General features: G+C 36.5%; 1 protein-coding gene across 1 annotated transcript; it reads right to left on the reverse strand.

Moving 5' to 3' along the window:
• Positions 1-506: 506 nt before the first annotated feature.
• Positions 507-7,769, reverse strand: prrg1 (proline rich Gla (G-carboxyglutamic acid) 1). The gene is made up of 4 exons (XM_052094201.1): positions 7,706-7,769; positions 7,086-7,129; positions 6,561-6,718; positions 507-3,697 (listed from the first exon to the last, which is right to left on the reverse strand). Exons 2-4 carry the CDS (start codon positions 7,093-7,095, stop codon positions 3,224-3,226), a joined length of 642 nt encoding a protein of 213 aa, XP_051950161.1. The 5' UTR covers positions 7,096-7,129; positions 7,706-7,769; the 3' UTR covers positions 507-3,223.
• Positions 7,770-19,613: the final 11,844 nt, after the last annotated feature.

Below are 19,613 nucleotides of genomic sequence, written 5' to 3' on the forward strand. Positions count from 1 at the left end.
TGCTCACCCAAAAATAAAAATTCTGTCATAATTTATTCACCCTCATGTTGTTTCAAACTTGTATGACCTCTTCCATGGAATACAAAAAGGAGATATTAGGCAGAATGTTAGCTTCAGTCACCATTCACTTTTGTTGTATGGACAATAGGTGCAATAAAAGCTAATGGTGACTGAAACTAACATTCTGCTCTGCATCTCCTTTTATGCTCCGAGGCAGAAAATAATTTGGGTTTAGAACAACACAAGGGTGAGTGAATGATCACAGAATTTTTATCTTTAATTCATTTGGATCTGTTAAACTAATAATAGGCAATACTAATATTTATATATATATATATATATATATATATATATATATATAAAAAATTCCATCATCTAATTATTAGATATTGTATTCATAATACAGTTTATTAGATTCTGGTTGTCTGACCAAAAAGAAAAATACATTATCAAACAAACAAACTGTATCCACATATATAGAGAAACAAATCAAGAAGTATAAGGGCCAAAAAACTTTTATTACAAATAAAATCAAGCTCAGTCATTACAAAAAATTAAATTTCTTAATACACTTATATACACATTTACCTATCTCTGAGTAAGGCTTAAAGCAATAAACACCACCATCCCATGCTTTTAACAGAAATATCAGCCTGCAAATATCCAGCAACAGATGCCTTCCATCAAAGTCAGCCACACTTGCAGCATCATCAGCCTGAATTTCAAATTACAGTAGCAATATTTCACATTACCTTTAAAACACAAACAAATTTAGGCAAAGTGAGGCTGAGTTATTGCTGGTGATGTCATTTATTGCATATTTATGTTGGCTGAGCATGACATAATGTAAACTGTAGAAAGCCACAAATATAAACCAAACAGCATTTGCCATAATTTTATATAATTTATCATACATTACACATCAATTCATATTCCTCTACAAAGAGCAATTTGTGCCCTAAAAAAGCACTTTCACTCATAGTTACTAAATAAGTACAAACACACTGTTTCCATTGTTATATTCTTTTTCTCACATCCACACATACATGTACACACCCACACACACTTTCCTGACATTTAATACTGTTAAATTTATTTTCTTTTTTTTATTGGGTAGTAGGAGGGCTTGTTCCCATAATGTGATCCTACTGTGATATTCTCTTGGTTTCAGTGTAAAGTATAGCTGGGGCCTGAGGTGATTTCGTAATTACACTCTAAACAAGAAACCAAGAATAAAAGTAAGAGGTAAAAGTTTGTGTTGCCTGTTAAGTTCCAGACAAGCCCAACCCAAAAGCCAGGATCAAATGTCCAAATATGGTTCCTAGCTGATACATTTCAGGAAGAGAAAGATGTAAACATCTTCATTTGTCACGAGGAAGGCAAGGGAGGTATGCATCTTAAACATACTTAAAATTTACCAGGGGAAAGGTTCTGTCAAATACAACTAGCATGGTCAAGGTAGTCATAATTGTTATTCTTAACATTGTCAGGGAGGTTGTTAGAGAAACAAAACACAACTTTGTTACCCTAAAAACATATAAAAGAAAGTCAGCAAACAGCTTGCAGCAACAACAAAAGAAAACACATGCTTCTTGCTCCTTAAAAAGAATAATTCATCAAAAAATGAAAATTCTGTAAAACCATGTCTTGGTTGTCCTACTTATCCCTGCTTAATCCTTGGCCACAATTATGATGCATTTCTCAAGGCTGTGACCAAATTGTTCCAAAAAGGGACCACTTATGCACAGCCCATTTACTTGTCTACTACATCTAGAAATGGTACAATAACAAACCTTAATTGTACAATACAATGTATTTTTCAGTATTGTATTTGGCCACAGCAGATATGAGCAGTTTGCTCTTCTAAAATAAGTCAACAAAACCTCACATATGTTGGCCTGGTGCCCACTGGGCAAAAACAGCTTGGACCTGTGCTGATTCAGCATTAACAACCATTATGCCAAATAAAATAAAACTGCTTACATTTGTTTGGTCGATTTGCTAAAAGTTATCAGCAACATTTTCAACAATGTCTCAAGCATAACTTAAATTTCACATTGTTAAACGGTTTACCATTGGCTGAAGTTTCCAAGATGCTAACTACATCTTACACAGTGTTTCACACCTCATCTAGAAAAGAATCAAAATCAACTTAACATCAATGTTTCATTGAGGTTGTGAGCTCAGTGCATTTTGTAATAACAAAGGTTATATAGAAATAGCCTATGAATGTTATCCAATTGACAAAGTATAGCATGTCAGTAAACATTGCATTTTGCAACTTAAAATTGTTCCTGAAAACATTGTGCATGTTTTTTTTTTTATTTATTTGTTCATTGAATCTGTTATTTTAAATTATGGGTCTAAATGGTCCCATGAGAGGCCTGAAAAGGTGCCCAGTTCTCTTTTGAAATGTTTTTATAGCTTTTGCTTACTAGGAAAAACGTGAATCGAAGGCATTGTTACACATAACTTTGCACTGTGAAATTCCACGGTGAAGATGACATGGGCAGATGCAGTGCGTGTGTGAAATCAGCAAAAAAATTACTCTGGCAGAGTTATGCTGAAAAGAAACTCGCCACTAAAATGATATCCTTGTCCATTGTGTATATTCAGTGTAACTGTGTAAGCACCGCCTACTCAGAGGTCACTGCCAAACCAAGAAACTTCCTATTGGTCAACGCCAAGTTCACCAAATTTGAAATCCATGCAAAATCTGCAAGAGGAAATTCTTTGCCACTGGAGTTCGATCATGTGGATTCTCATTGAGATGACTGTATTTTGCCCACAGAATTCCACCATGCAATGTTATGTGTGACCGAGCCTTAACAGTGCTTTATCATCATGATTAAATTTGTCATGAGTTGATCTCTGGAAACGAAGCAATCTGATGAAAGCTCAAATTACTAAATTCACATTTGTGAATTTTGTGACTAAATTAATTTCACAATGTCTGAGAAACAGAAATTGCATTTAGATGTAAAGAGGCTGTTATGAAGCAAACTATTTTGCTAGAGCTGGAATTTCAAATCAAGGCTATCATACAATTAGTGAAGTTATAAAACAAATATGAATAGTAATAAAAATAAACGACCCAAGCAATTTTCCCATCTCAAAAACCTCCAGGCTTTTGTGTGAATAAGAAATGATAGGATTTACCCTATTAGTGGAGGCCTAAAAATGCAGCTCTAGATGTGTCTGGATAATATCCCTGGAAGATCTGTCACTTTCCCTGGCCAATGATAACAGTGCTACCATGGTTACTGATGATGTCTTCATATTGTGGTGGAGGTTCTGCTTCAATGTGTATCTCTGTATGGCCCACAGCTTCCTCATATGAGGGGGGCGGGTCACCACGACTGCCCCGCCCAGGTGTGAGATCAGCACTTTGGTAGGCAGGACTACTGTGAGCACTGATCTCTGAGTGAGGACTGATGTCAGGATGGATGTCCCGCCCCCACTGATCCATTGAAACCACAGATAGGGTTGTGTCTCTTTGTGGACGCCCAATGGCAGGGCTTTGCTGAGATCTTTTGCGTGAGTGACATCTCCAAACTGTAATGGAAACTGCAGAAATGAGCAGCAAAACCAGCAGCAGCGGTAAGATCAGGTACAGGGAATGAACTCCACCAGCAATAGACTCCAGACCTCCAGGCCTAGGGCTGCTTTCGCGCTGATATTCCTCCCAGAATCGCCTCTGTAACCAGTCACAAAGCAATAGAATACAATCAGCAAAGGACATAATTGTACAGTGGCAAGAAAAAAGTATGTGAACCCCTTTGAAATTAGTTGGTTTTCTGCATCAATTGGTCATAAAATGTGATCTAAGTATGGACAAAACACAATGTGCTTAAGATAACAACACACAAACAATTATAATATTTACATAAAATTTTCTTTACTAAACACATCCCATTAAACATTCACAGTGCTGTTGAAAAGGTAAGTGAGCCCTTGTATTTATTAACTGGATCCACCTTTGGTAGCATTAACCTCAACAAAGCATTTCCGGTAGCTGCGGATCAGACCTGCACAATGTTCAGAAGGAATTTTGGACCATTCTTCCTCAGAACTGCTTCAGCTGAGCCATATTCTTAGGACGTCTGGTGTGAACAGCTCTCTTGAGGTCATTCTACAGCATTTCTATTGGATTAAGTTCTGGGCTCTGACTGGGCTCCTCCAAAAGGTGTATTTTCTTTTTTTGATGCCAATCTGTAGTGGATTTACTTAGATGTTTAGGGTCATTGTCCTGCTGCATCACCCAACTTCTATTGAGCTTCAGCTGGCACAGAGCCACCCGGACTTATCTTTAAAAATTTGGGAATACATTTTTCCCCTCGCTGATGGCAAAAGGTCCAGGTCCCCAAGCAGCAAAGCAGCCCCAAATCATGATGATCTCTCCACTGTACTTCAATATTGGGATTATGTTTTCATGTTGGTATGTGGTGCACTTTTTACGCCATACGAAGTGCTGTGTGTTCTTCCCAAGCAATTCATCCTTAGTTTCATCAGTCCACAAAACATTTTCCAGAAGCGTTGTGGAGTGTCAATATGGTCTTTAGTAAACTTCAGGCATGAAGCAATGTTTTTGTTGGAAAGCAGCTGCTTTCTTTTGTGGTGTCCTGCCATGCACACCATGCATTTTTTTATGTTTTCTGTTTAGTAGACTCATGAACAGAGATGATAACCAGTTCCAATGATTCCTTCAAGTCTTTAACTGTCACTCTAGGGTTATTTTTACCTCATTGAACATTTTGTGGTTTGCCCATTGAGTCATCTTGGCTAAAGGCCACTTCTAGGGAGAGTAACAACAGTACTAAATCATATCCATTTATTGACAATTTGTTTAACTGTGGACAGATAAATATCTAGCTCTTTGAGATAACTTTGTAACACATTCCAGCTTTATGCAAAACAACAATTCTTGATCGTAGGTCTTCTGAGATCTCTTTTTTGCAAGGCATTGTCCATGTCAGCAGATGCTTCTTGTAAATAACAAATTCTAAAGGTTTGAGTGCTTTTTATAAGTCAATGTAGCTATAACCCACACCTCCAATCTTGTTTGATTTATGGGATGCCAGATATGCCAACTTCTGACTCTAATAAGCTTTTGATGAAGTCATTAGTCTAGGGGTTCACATACTTTTTCCAAACTACACTGTGAATGTTTGAATGATGTATTCAATATGTACAAGAACGATACTATAATTTGTGTAGTATTTGTTAAAATGGATTGTGTTTGTTCATTATTGTAACTTGGATGAAGTTCAAACCGGATTTTAAGACAAATTTATACATAAACGCAGGTAAATCCAAAGGGTTCACATATATTTTCTTGCAAATTCGAAATGTAAATAACATAACCCTCCATGCACACAAACACCAAGCAATGTCTTCATACATTTACATCAACACACAAGAATGCAAATAACCACAGGGCCATTCTGTGTTCAGTTCATCGTGGGTCTGTTATTTAGATATAAACACAACCAAAACACCATTAACCCGAATGACTCATTATTAGCAGTCCCAAGATCAATTTTAGCCAGTGAGCTTTTCCTGTCTATAATGCTCTCTTCCTGCTTGAAGGAAATTCCACAGAACAGGGTAGGGTTGCACCAGCTGTGCTTAAGATCTCACTTAAGTTGAGATGTAAAGTTCACACTAAGGGCTTGGTAACTACTAGTTAGTTTGTAAATAAGTCAGTGCTTAATTTGGTTGCACCACCTGTTCTTAAGGCAAGACTTAACTAGTAGGTCGTAAGCTCTCCGTAAAGTAATGCATAGTCACATAATATGACATTTACCTGTACTTATGCAATAAGCAGCCTTGAAATTTGTACACATAAGTGTTAAACAGCCATGAATTTCAGTTTGATCTGGTTCAAATCTTGTTTGGTCAGCTGTAATAAATGATATCCCCATTGAAATACGATACGTTATAAAATAAGATTTCATTAATGGTATATTTAGCCTATGTAAATAACAATATTCAATAACTGTATCTAAAATGAATAAGGGACAATAAATTCATAAATACCAATACAACTGGAAAAATTTATATTTATTCATTTTTATATCCATTTTGTATGTTGAAACTTGACACTGTGTGGCATACATAGGAAAGTGCACTGTTAGATCTGTTTCACGCCGAAGAGGTAAGTTTTTTTTTTTTTTTTTTTACATATTGCTTTCTCCCGTAAAAGTAAATAAGTGTAAATGCCAACATCATCACTAATGTCAAAAGGACTAAAGCCTGTCAACCAAAACATGAGCTCAATGATGTCATTAAGGGAGTCTGCTTTATTATTCCAACTGTAATTCCTGGTAGGAGGCCTCCGTAAATATTTAGTTTATATGGAGGGGTCCTACCTAAGTTTAATGGTGCAACACTCAAATATTTAGTAGTGCATAAATTGTGACTTAGTGCCCATTTACGCCACAACTAGGTTAAGTTGTAACTTACGTATAGCTGGTGCAACTGGCCCCTGAACACCTAAGAGGAGGTGGGGTTCACAGAAGAACATACCAGAACATAGGAACAGATTTAACCACACTCACTGTTTTCTCATCATTCTCAAATGCCTCCCTGGCTTCTTCATAATTGCAGATTTCCTCTCTGCACTCACGCTGGATGTTCCCTTGTTTAATTTCCTCCAAGAAGTTTGCTCTCGGGAGCCTTCGCAGCACTGAGTGTGCGGCATCCGCTGGCAGGAACACTGCAAGGGGAAACAAACAATAAGTGAACATTATAGAGAAGGGAGGTTGCTATGACTGATAAAAGTGATTTCTTTGAAATGCCTCGTTTGTTCTAGGCACAGAGACTTGTGGATGAGTAGCCTGCATTGAGAGTGTGAGAAATAAAACAGATGCCATATTGTGATCCAGGAATACCTGATTAGGCTCGGATTATACAAGGGAATATGTCTGAGACAGTGTGCTGATAAACCACAACTTGAAAAGTATGCCTTTTCTTGATATGAGCACCATTAGATTCACAGATAACCATGACATACACACCCACTAAGAATCTGGCAATGTTGAGAAAAACAAAACAGCATCGTTGAGAAGTATAAATGGACTCACCGGCTCCCATGATTCCTGCAGCTATTTAAACAGGGCGACTGGACCTTGGGATGGAGAGAAGTGACAAACCAGATTTGATTTAATCAACAGCCACCCATCAATGTGTATCACCTAAACACAATATAAGAGTGTGGCCATGCATTTTCTCCGAGCCAAAACAACAGCAAAAAACATAATGGATTTGACGTACGGAGTTAAATAAACACCAAAGAGTGATAGCCCTATGTTAAATCTAAATAAACAGCATAAACATAAATCATTCTCTAGCCTATGGCTCGGAAACTGTTAGCTTCCTAGCAACCTTTGACAGGAGGCGAATAAAAAGGGTACATTATGACAAACACTAACAAACGTTATTTCACTATAACGACACACAAATCTGTTATCTCGAAACGTCAAAAAAAGCGCATGTTTTTAAATTGTGCCTCTTATTCAGTCCTTGTTTTCGATGAGTAGCGACTCCGTGTACGTGACTGAAGCGTGTTGACACGGCTTTCTACTTAAAAATGCACAGATTAATACAACCGTCGACGCGTCTGAAACTATGCCTTTGTATATAATTAATAGAAGCATCAGCGAGGTAAAATTTGATTGACAGAATACTTATAAACTGAGTTTACCCGTAACACCCAAACGCGTACTCCGTTTCTCGCGATGTCCTGATTCCGCGCATGCTCAGTCAGCAGTCAGAAATAACTGGAGATTAAAGAAAAGTTGATGACGAGGTGGACATTTCGAGATTATGCAGTATAGGTATAGAACAATATTCTTTCTTTTTGAAAGCTTTTTTGGATGTCTACATAGACAATTGTGGTTAGTTTGTAATGGCTGGATCAAACTGCACTTCAGTTGCATGTATTGCCTAAAAAAATCCACGCATAAATAATGAATGAAAACTCTCTGTAATTGGTTGAGATCAAACATAATTTGTCCAGTCGACGAATTTAGTTGTTTTAATTATTGCTTTTCTTTCTCGCCGTTCTTGGTCTTGTGCCCCCCCTCTCTCTCTCTCTCTCTCTCTCTCTCTCATTCTAATTCAAATTAGCTTTATTGGCAAGACTGAATACAGTGTACAATGTTGCCAAAGCATTGAGTAATAAACACATTACAAACATAAAAAGAACATGTATATGCAATAAATACATATTAATGACAATAAAATAAAATACAAATGACAAAGTAAAATACTGAGAGCAATGAGAAAGGGAAGATAAAACAAGTCAATTAAAATATCAATTTGAATAGAGCTGTAATATGATGAGGGGTCAGTCTCTCTCCCTCATATAATGACAGGATGACACATATTGTGCTGCCAGCTGAACACACTCTACTTCCTCTCCCATAAGAAATGAGAGTTTCTCCAAGTCAATTATGTCCTGGAACTCTGGTAGAATTTGAGCTATTTGTGTATTGTGTGTGTTTCTAATGGTTTCATATTTACTGCAGTGAGTGAGGAAGTGAAGTTCATCCTCCACAAATCCTTCAGGGCAGTATGAACACAGTCTGTCCTCTCTGGGTCTCCGGTTCTGTCTGTGTCGACCTGTGCTCACTCAGACGGTACTTTGACAGTAGCTTTCTTTTTCCATTACCTTTAAAATTGATCTAATATTGTGCCAATTTATAATCAGTCTTGATTCTGTGGAAGTAGTTTAATTTAAGTACTTGTGTGACTTTGTGCTGCCAATTATGAATGTATTCTTCCTGTGTTAATCTTTCTGTCTGTTTCAGTTTTGCCAATCTGAACTGGATGGATGAATTTAGTTGATATTTTTGTCCCATTCATAATTTAATTTATATTTGGGGCCCCAGATTTCACATCCATATAGAAGTATAGGTTGTCAAAGATTTTCAGCCACAGTTTAATGGGGAATTTATTTGTATTATACTAATATATCCTACAGGCTTTATCAGTCAGATCTTTTATTGCCAAATCAAACTGTCCTGAAGCAGAGATTGTAAGACCCAAATAATTATAGCAGTTGGCATGATGAAGGATTGTTCCCCCAATTGTGAATATATATTTATTGATCACAATGCAATTTTTCTTCTGAAAAATCACGACTTTGGTCTTCTCCGTGTTTATTGGTAAGGCCAAATCACTGCTGTATTTTTCTAAAATGGAGAGGCTTTCATGTAGTCCCTCTTCATTAGGTGACAGCAGCAGGAGGTTGTCAGCGTAAAGGAGGCATTTGATTTCTCTGCCACCTAAGATCAGTCCAGGGAAAGATGACTTTTGAAGGGTTGTGGCCAATTCATTGATATAAATATTAAATAGAGTTGGGCTGAGGCTGCAGGCTTGACGAACTCCCTTGGTCTGATTGAAATAATTGTTTCTTTGGTCATTAATCTTAACACAGCATTTATTGTCTGTGTGGATGTCTTTTATGACATCACATGTTTGTCCTCCTATTCCACTCTGGATTAGTTTCACGAAGAGTCCGTTATGACAAACAGAATCAAAGGCCTTTTTAAAGTCAACGAAGCAGCTAAATATTTTGCCTTGTTTTGTTTGCTGAACATATTTCTGTATAAGTGAGTGAAGTGTGTAGATGTGATAAGTTGTTCTCTTTTTAGGCATGAATCCAATTTGACATTATTTAGTGTCTTGTGTTCTTGAATGAAGTTCAATAATCTGTTATTTATAATGCAACAGAATAGTTTCTCAAGGTTGCTGCTTACTGTAATGCCCAGTATTTATTTGGGTTGTACTTGTCCCCTTCTTTGAAAATTGGTGTTATTTGATTTTTCTTCCAATTCTCAGGAAAGTGTCCTGATTTTAATAAGAGATTAAATAATTTCAGAATAGCATCCTTCAGTTCGGGGCTGCTGTGTTTCAGCATCTCATTATATATTCCATCCAAGCCACAAGATTTTTTATTTTTGAGGGATTTCATCTTTTCAGTCAGTTCATTTTTATGGGGGTGTCCAAATGGTTTAGTTGATCTTTTATTGTGTGTTCCAGATTATTTAGTTGAGAGGTCAGATGCTTTTTGCTAGGGTTTGGTTTATTTTGTGAATAGAGTTTTTCGAAATGTTCTGTCCAGAGTTTTGGGTTACAGATGGGACTGGACTTGAGTTTTTTTTTTCATTTATCTAAATTATTAGATAAATCCCAGAAGTAGTTTTCATTGACAGCCTCCTCAATCTTGTTGAGTTTTGCTGTCATATGTTCAGCTCTTTTTTTTTTTAGTAGTGACTTTGGTGATATGTGGTTTGTGTGTGCTGGTTTACAGGGTCTCTGTGTTTTTCATTTGATAGTTATCGTACCGGTAATTCCTTTCTTGATGTTGGACAATCTTTGTCAAACCAATCAGCTTTCACAAATTTTTCTTACTTCTGTACATTTGTCTTTTTCTCAAGGCTTTGCTAGCCACTGTGTTAAATATTTTAGTCAACTGTTCTGTTGCCAAATTGATACTTTTCTTGTCTAGTCCAAATTTGGTGTAGATAATGTGTCTATCATATTCTGAACACGAATGTGCAGGATTGTCATTTTTCCATAAAAATTTGGTGGGGAGGGAATACAATAGAATTTTCTGATCAGAAGATGGCAGATTTGCTGACTTGTTAAGACTATTGACTATATGGATGTGATCTGAGAAAGGAAGTTGTGACATCGCCATGAAGTAGTTCAAATTATTGAGGTCTATATCTGTAATAGCATAGTCCAGTGTGCTGCTACCTCGAGGGGAGCAGTAAGTAAATCGACCCAGAGAGTCTGCCCTTGTCCTGTCATTAACTATATATAAACCCAGGCTTTTACAGAGCTGCAGGATGTGTTTCCCATGTTTGTTTATCGTGTTGTCATAGCTCTGACGGGTTTTAGTACAGAGTTGATTCTGCTGTATATGTGTAGTGTTAATATATGTATCTCCAGCTGAACAAATATAGTCTCCTTTCCAGTTCTTGCATTCAGATCCCCCATTAACAGTACAGAGCCTAGAGACTGAAACTTAATGATCTCTGACTGTAATGTTGGTAAGGTGTCCTCGTTATAATAGGGAGACTCGTATGGGGGGATATACACTTCACATACTGTAGGTAAGTGTCCTCATCTGAACAAATTACTTCCTTATTAAGTTTCATCCAGATGGGTTTCCCCTTTTTTTTTACAGGTTGAATATAGTGCAAAAGATGCTCTTTTAAACCAAACTATAATTCTTCCTAAATCTCTTACATTTTTAACATGAGGGTTTTTGATTTAAGGTATAAATAACTCTCTGTAGTTTGAAGGAGTGTAGGTTTGAGACTCTAAATGATTCCATGTCTCAAGTAATATAATTAAATCTGAACTATATACAATATTTAATAAACCAGTGCTTTTCTCTCCAAAAGATGAAGAGATCACCCCCTGAATGTTGTAGCATGTTATTTTAAATGAGGACATTGAGAAATGTTAAATTTACCAGAAAGAATAATATATGATTTTGGGACCCAATATTGTTTTGAAATATAGTAAATCAATTAAAATGCATTATGTATAAAAAAAAAATAAAATAAAATAATAATAATAATATCAGTAATAATAAAGTCCTTGCTGACAGGACATGTTATCTGGGGGCTCCTCAGAACCACGTCCTTGATGAATTTTGCAAACAGTCTCATGCCATCTCGATGAACGTGGAGGTCATATAGATGGGCGTGAGTGATGCGCTGGTGATTTGCTATTTGTACATTTGGCATGAGTGCACACACAGCAGTTATCTCTTGATGATGTTTTGTGGAACATCTCTGCGAGGCAGAAGTGTTGAGATGATGACTCTGGCACTGATGATGCTTTTCACCATGTTGATGAGAGCTTTGTCGACGTCCACTCTCCTGGTGCTGAGGTCATTTATCCCAGTATAATGTGTGAGGATGCGCCCAATTCCCCTTTTCTCAGCAGTTTCAAATCTTTTTTCATATTCTCTGTCTCTCTTTTGTATTGTCAAAGCAATGAAGAAACATGAAAACATAAAAAACAGAACAAAATGCATATTAATTATTTGCTGCAATTAATGCTGAATCAATGTTGAATCAAAAGCTATATTTTGGGGGACTACTGTTGCTCTTTGTTTTCTGTTTCTGATTAGAATAGGTTTTCAAGGCTTTGCCAGAGCGAACATTCAACTAGAAGTCCTGGGGCACCCTTCACATACTGCAAAAAAAATAAAAAATAAAAATAAAATACATTTTTTTGTATTGTTTTCCTGTAATAATATCTAAATATTCTTAAAACAAGATTTACTTGAGAAGCAAAATGGCATATTACATTTTCTCTTGTTTAGAAAATAATTTTTATTATTTTTGCAACCTTTGTACTGTAGGGTGAAGTCCGATATAATGGGCCACTTTTTATTTTATGTTTCTAAAAAACTATCAAATAAATATGCATAAAATCACATTATGTTTCTTTTTGTTATTTCAGGTCTCCTTTATAATTCTATATAAATAATGTTTTATAAAAATAAAAAAATTGTTCCATAACAATTAATTTGTCAAAATTCACCCAAAAAAGACAACAACACCATTATCATGTAAAACTGGCTGCTTTAACAGGTTAAATGGGCCAGAAAATGTAAAACTTAACATGCCAATGAATCAATGAACAATTAATTTCATTTTAAAACAAAATTACATACACAAAGGTATAGTATGACAATGAATGTGTGTGTGTGTGTGTGTGTGTGTACATGTGTACATGTTTATACTAAGGATAGTAAAACCTGAGATCACCCACCTTGTGGGGCCCAGCCAGCAATCCCCACGGGGGAAATGGCTTATTAAACATACTAAACTATGTTTTTTGTAAAATGTATAAATGCAAAAAAAGGTTTAGGATTAGGGGCTACAAATAATCATTAGATATGTATAAAATCCATAAAATACATGGAAATCTATGTAGAGTCTCCTCAATAAGGTATGGGTTACTGATATGGCCAATGGGGGCCCTGGTATTTAAGGTTGTGTGATCTAGTTTGGCTAATATTAATGCACCTAATGCTCATGACCAGGGCTTATAGATCTTGAAGGGATGTTGCAAGCCACTGGCACCCCTCATGATATAATATTGATAGGAGACTTTCATCTTTTCATGGACTCAGTCCTTGATCATAGTAAAGCAAAAGTGTGTAAGCCCTCTAGAGTAACAATGACGCTGCACAGGATGTGTAAAAATCTTGGTCTAACAGATATTTGGAGGCTTTTGAACCCATCTGGTAGGGACTATACATTTTTTTCATCAGCCCATAAGATTTATTTTTGAATAGATTTATTTTTTTATATCTAAGTCACTCATTTCATCTGTTGTTGACTGTTCAGTTACATTTGCATTTTAGTCTTAGATCACACCCTGGACAGTTTAGAGGTGCTACCACATACGGAGAAAAAGGAATCATATAGTTGGCGCTTTAATGTATCCCTTTTCAAAATCCTGGATTCCATCAAATACTAAAGGCTGAAATCAATGTCTATATGGAGACCAACTGGTCCTTAGTATCCTCTGTGGGCATGGCTTGGGAGGCACTTAAGGCAGTTCTTAGGGGCAGTATCATACAGTATGACTCATTCATCAAAAAATCAGAAGCACGAGAACTCGTGGAGTAAGATGGGAATATTAAAAGTACAGAGGCCGAGCTGAAGCACCCAATGTCATCTGATGGCCTCAGAGAATTGACCAGACTGAAATGCAGATATAATACTTATACTAATATTTTGTTGTGGAAGGTGGAGTTTTGGCTTTTCAGGGCAAGACAGTCATATTTTGAGTTGGGGAACAAAGCAGGGAAGCTTTTGGTTAGAAATATAAAGCAGACAGAGTATTTTTTTTAAATCTGCTGGTGGTGAAATGTTTACCTCAGCCATTGATATTAATAATGCTTTTAAAGAATGATATCTTGATCTCTATAGTTCTGTTTCTTCGTCTACTAATGAAGACATTAGAAACATTATGGAACCATTAGAACTCCTTAAACTGAAGATGAGCAAAAAATTATCTTGATTCTGAGATAATCTTGGAGGAGCATGGCAAGGTAATTAAGACCTTGCCTCTAGGCAGATGACTTTGCTGCTGAATTTTTAGATCTTATGCTACAGAACTGGCTCCACTTTTGTTAGAAGTTTAAACAGAATCATTAAAGAATGGAAAGCTTCTGCCAACCATGGCACTAGCCTGGATCAGTCCGATTCTTAAAAAGAACAAAGATCCAAGCGAGTGTAAGAGTTACAATCCAATTTCCCCGGTCCAGCTAGACATAAAAATATTGTCAAAAATTCTGGCTAATCAATCAAAGGTGCAGTATGTTAGATTCAGAAACCCTTGTTATTAATGACACATGTGGACATTAAGTGAACTGCAGCCAGCTACCTGTTGCTCATGCTCGCACTCGTGCACACACTCCATAGGGACATGAGCGAGCTAGCATCCAAAATAATGACGTAACGTACAATGAGCCTGAATGTGATTCACTGTCATCATGCTGACAGATGAGGTAGCATAATTAAAATTACACAGTTATGATTGTTCTACTTCAAACTTTAAGACTACACTAAAACTACTTATCAGCTATCATACTGCTTACACACATACAGCTACATACTACCGAACTATATCAGACAGTTTTCTGTTGCACTGTTATGTTGCACTATTTTATGTTTTGTATGTCATCTGTTGTACTGCAAATAAGAAACCAGCATATTTGCTTAAAATAATCCTGTATACCTGACATTTAGCATAAAGAGAAGATCGTTGAAATTATATGAAAGTTACAAAGCAAGGTAGCTTGCAATTTGTCAGCATTAGCAGGCAAGATCAAGTTAGCTTACCTGTCCAATTCAGGGTCGGTTTTGATCCCAAAACCGAACGAAGGCCCATCTAGGAATCAAATGCCCTGCCAATGTTCAACGTTCTAGTTTTTGCTCGACCACGATCATGTTTCCACTTTCCCATGCGATTCAGTAGATACAATTTAGTTTTTTTTTTTTGGCTCACTCAGAGTTTGTGTAGGAGTGTGTTGTGCTGGGTGCCTGAAATTTGCTGGATTCCATCTCTAAGATAACGTTACCTAATGTTGCAGACTGTCTGTTGATGCGGAAGAGAAGCTATTACTGAGACAAGGCTCAGACATAAATGCCATATCCTTTGGATTTCCCTGCAAAAGTGACCTGCTCCCTTTGAATGAAAATCAGTCTACAGGCTTTATTAGGCAACCTAGGAAGTCCGGGAAGGGCTAATTTTAATTTTAAATACTTTTATTGGATGGATTAAGTTACTTTATAGACACGCAGTAGCAGCGGTACAAACAAATTGATTGATTTCAGATTGTTTTACTCGTCTCTGACCCCATTAGATCTATGCCTTGCCTCCATAGAATTATTTATTCCTTTTCTAAGTTCTCAGGATACAGAGTCAATTGGTCTAAATCCAAAGCTTTGACTCTTACAGCATACTGCCTATTAATGGCTTTCCAACTGGGTGCCTTCCAGTGGCCCAAACAGGGCATTAAGTATTTGGACATTTTATTCCCATAAAATTTGTCTGATTTAGTTAGAGTTCATTTTTACCCCTTAATAAAAAGGTTTTTGAGTGATGTGGGCAGGTGTGCTTCATTACATTTATCTATGATTTGGAAGGTTAATGCTATTATAATGAATTGTATTTCAAAATTTAACTACCTGCTACAGTCTCTCCCTGTAGAAGTCCCCCTCTCTTATTTCAAGTAATTTGATAGCATAGCAAAGTCCTTCATTTGGAATTGTAAGCATCCTATATTACATTTTAATAAGTTACATAGGCATTATTGGAAAGATTTTTTAAAAATGTCCCATTATACTTGACAGCCCACTTTAGCTGATATCACCCTTATAAAATAAATAAATATGCATTTTCCAATTACACTAGGTAAGAAAAAAAACTTTTGATTATTTTTTAAGCCATTAGCAAAAACCCTAACATTTAGTTAGATTTCTCTGAAAACAAGTCTATCTTATGTCATTCTGCTTCTCGTGTAATTTTTTTTCCCTTGTTTTAAGGATGTTTAGATTTTTTTTAAAAGATATAAATACTTACATTTATTTTTTTATTTTTTTTTATTTGCAGTGTACATTCTGTACACCCATACAACAGAGTATCTCTTTCTTATACCTATTGTTCCCACTCAAAACCCTTGATAATAACATTTTCTTCTGACCTGGATAAGAGGAGAAAGAGGTGGCCTTGTCTCAATTTGTGGGCAAAAAACAGGAAACTGAGGCAGAGATTGCATCTACCAATCTATTACCTTCTTGACGCATTTTACACCTTCAAGGCAGTCCAGTATTTTTAGAAGTGTTGTGCCATAATCATTAATTGGACTCAAAGGGAAATAATTTTCATTATTCCCTGATGTAAAGCCTGTTCTCTACATGAAGGACTGACACAGATAGAATTTCATGAATGCAGTATTAATACATTGTGGAGCTTAGTTAAGAATGTGTTATTTTCCTGTGAGTGTGTTGTGTGAGCTGCACAAAGAATGCATTTACTGTGTTATATTCTTGGGTGAGTCTCTCCTACAAGGTCAAGTTTTTTTTTAATGAAATAACAGGTGCTCTTTGTTATCAGACTTTCAAATTATGAACATTGTATTGTTTGCTTTTTTAGGCAGACGGCACCTGTTAATCACTCACAGCCATGGTACTTTCCAATCTAGAATACAGTACATTGATATAGGGTATACGAAGCTAAGGGCCCCCCTGGGTAAAAGGCACTCTTGATTTTATTTTCTCAAAAAACACTAAACAGCAACAAAATTGCCTCAGCACTTTCCTAAACACCTGTTTGTCACTATACACTGCTAAATATTCCTGATTGATGAGATAATTTGATTTAATATTTAATAATTTTTAAAATGGAACCAATGAGAAACCCTGAAATTATCTAATTTATTTAAATGCAAAATACTTATTTGTAATTTTCAGTTTTGTTCAAGGTGATTAAAGTTTTTTAATAACTGTCCAATAAGTGACAGGCTAGTATTTGGGGTAAAAAGCCCCCGGTTGCAGGGGCTAAAGGCCCCCATTAAACACATAGGGTTTAATTTTCCTAAGTGGTGTGTGAACAGGTTCGTTGAGCAATGGAGGAGTCAGGAGACAGCAAAGCATGTTTGAAATCAGCACTTTAATTTATTTTGTGAACATACGACGGTCACCGCCGTAGAAATGTAAACATAAACCAAAACAATATCACACTCAGTCTGTGGAGCTCTCTGGATGCACTCTCTCGCTCCCTCTCGACACTTGGCGTCCCTTTTAAATGTCTCTCTCCTATCACTACCACAAGACACAGGTGTTAGAGATAATTACAAACCAGGTGACAAGCCTTACCTCTCTCTCTCCCCCGCAGACCGACACACAACCACGCCCCCCATGCCACATGGTGCAAAGAGATGTTATGGAATTTTTTTTTAATTGTCTCAAATTGACTGATCCAATCACAATGGACATTTGTAAACATTTGTGTAAAGGGATCAATGGAAAGGAGGAGGCGAGAACCGGCTTTTCAATATAAATAATAGTTTAATGATAAACTTAAAAGAAGACACAAACACACACGATGGACATGTCCATTAACGATCTCTCTCTCCTGCACGATCCCCTGCAGTCGACCTTTACCCCTCACAGATGCATAATTAGCCTAATACGGGACCGGGTGTGTAGGATCATGACCCGGCCCTGCCCTCCGCCCTGCCATAATTTGTTAATAGAATACTTCAGATGTTATGAAATGCCAAATGTGACTGATATTAACAGGAAATGGTGCACAGTTTTCTGAACAAGTTATCTTGAATAAGCATTATCTTAATTTTTTATTCAAAAAAAGCTTCTTAATGTCTCAAAAGTATTTGCCTAAAATGACACATTTTGCCCTATAACTGTTGTTGCATATTTACACTATAACACTTTAATCCTCCTGGTAGCCTTTTACCCCCAAAGCTTTTTAAAGGATTTAAATCATAACAACCTAACATTATTATTATTATTATTATTATTATTTCACACAAATTATGTTGCTCGATCAATATTCAATGAAAAAAAGAAATGTATTTTTTTTAAAATATTTGTCCTGACTCATCTAGTCACTTTGTGACTTGTGTAAAAGCTAATTTTCCTTAAAGAAGTATTCCAGGTTCAATACAAGGTAACGGTACATTTGGAAGTTTTTTCCTCAATAAAAAAGTTTAACTCATAAAGACATGATTTGTAATTTTGCAATATATGTAGGAATGCATCACCACTCACATTAAAATGAAGACATGTATAGTATACGCTTTTCTCCTTATACATGCTTCCCCTGGGAGATATTTTCAGGAATCATGGAATAAGTTTCCACTGTTATGCCGACGATACCCAACTTTAACAAAATTCACTGAGTGTATCAATGAAATCAAAGACTGGATGGCCAGAAATGTCCTTCTACTCAATTCCGACAAAACAGAGGTACTAATGATTGGACCAAAAACCTCTAAATATAAGCCGCTAAAATATAATTTGACCCTCGATGGATGTACTGTTATGTCATCTTCTTCTGCAAAGATTTTGGTGTTATATTTGATACCAATTTGTCCTTTGAAAATCACATTTCCAATGTTTGTAGAACAGCATTCTTTCACTTGAGAAATATTGCTAAATGACAACACATGCTCTCTGATGCTGATGTCGAAAAATGAACTAATGCGTTCATGACCTCTAGACTAAATTATTGTAATGCATTACTGGGAGGATGTCCAGCGAGATCAATAAATAAACTTAAATTGGCTCAAAATGCAGCTGCCAGAGTGCTGACGAGAAACAAGAAATATGATCATATTAGCCCCATTTTATCATCATTACATTGGCAACCTGTTCAATTTCATATTAATTAAAATATTCTGTTAACTATGTACAAAACTTTGAATGGTCGCAGTACTTAAGTGACCTTCTACCAAGCTATATTCCCTCACGTTCATTACGATCGCAAAATTCTGGCTTGTTAATAATTCCAAGAATATCAAAATCCACAAAAGGAGGTAGATCCTTTTCATATTTAGCTCCTAAACTATGGAAATTTCTCCTTAACACTGTTCGGGACTCAGACACACTCACTCAGTTTAAGTCTAGGCTAAAGACTCATCTATTTAGCCAGGCATACACCTAATTTATCATCAACTCACAATTAGGCTGCTTTATTTAGGTGCTGGAACCAGAAACATTAACATGATCTATAACTCTGCATAAAATTGAATGGCATCTACGCTAATATTATTCTATTTGTTTCCATTTCTCAGCATCGGGATTCATCTCAGTTTCTGCTTGGTGTCGGACTCCACTGCTGTGTGTTGCTGAGAGATGACGACAAACTACTGCCAGTGCTAGCCAGTCATCACTTCAGTTTTTTGAGAGGATGAACTGATGCCAACTCCAACTGTAAGATATCGGATACTTCATATGCCACTGCCTGAACCTTGGCTTTAGGATGGACCCACCGAATCTCACAGAAATGCCCTACAAGTTGAACTGCGTTGCCCTTCATAA

This window comes from Xyrauchen texanus, chromosome 27, assembly GCF_025860055.1.
Source record: "Xyrauchen texanus isolate HMW12.3.18 chromosome 27, RBS_HiC_50CHRs, whole genome shotgun sequence".
NCBI classification, from domain to species: domain Eukaryota; kingdom Metazoa; phylum Chordata; class Actinopteri; order Cypriniformes; family Catostomidae; genus Xyrauchen; species Xyrauchen texanus.

Bases quoted from the DNA above. Each gene is read 5' to 3' on its own strand.
- prrg1 (XM_052094201.1), bottom strand. The intron at 3,698-6,560 runs GTGAGTGTGGTT...GACTGGTTACAG, and splicing joins TTGAGAATGATGAGAAAACA to AGGCGATTCTGGGAGGAATA.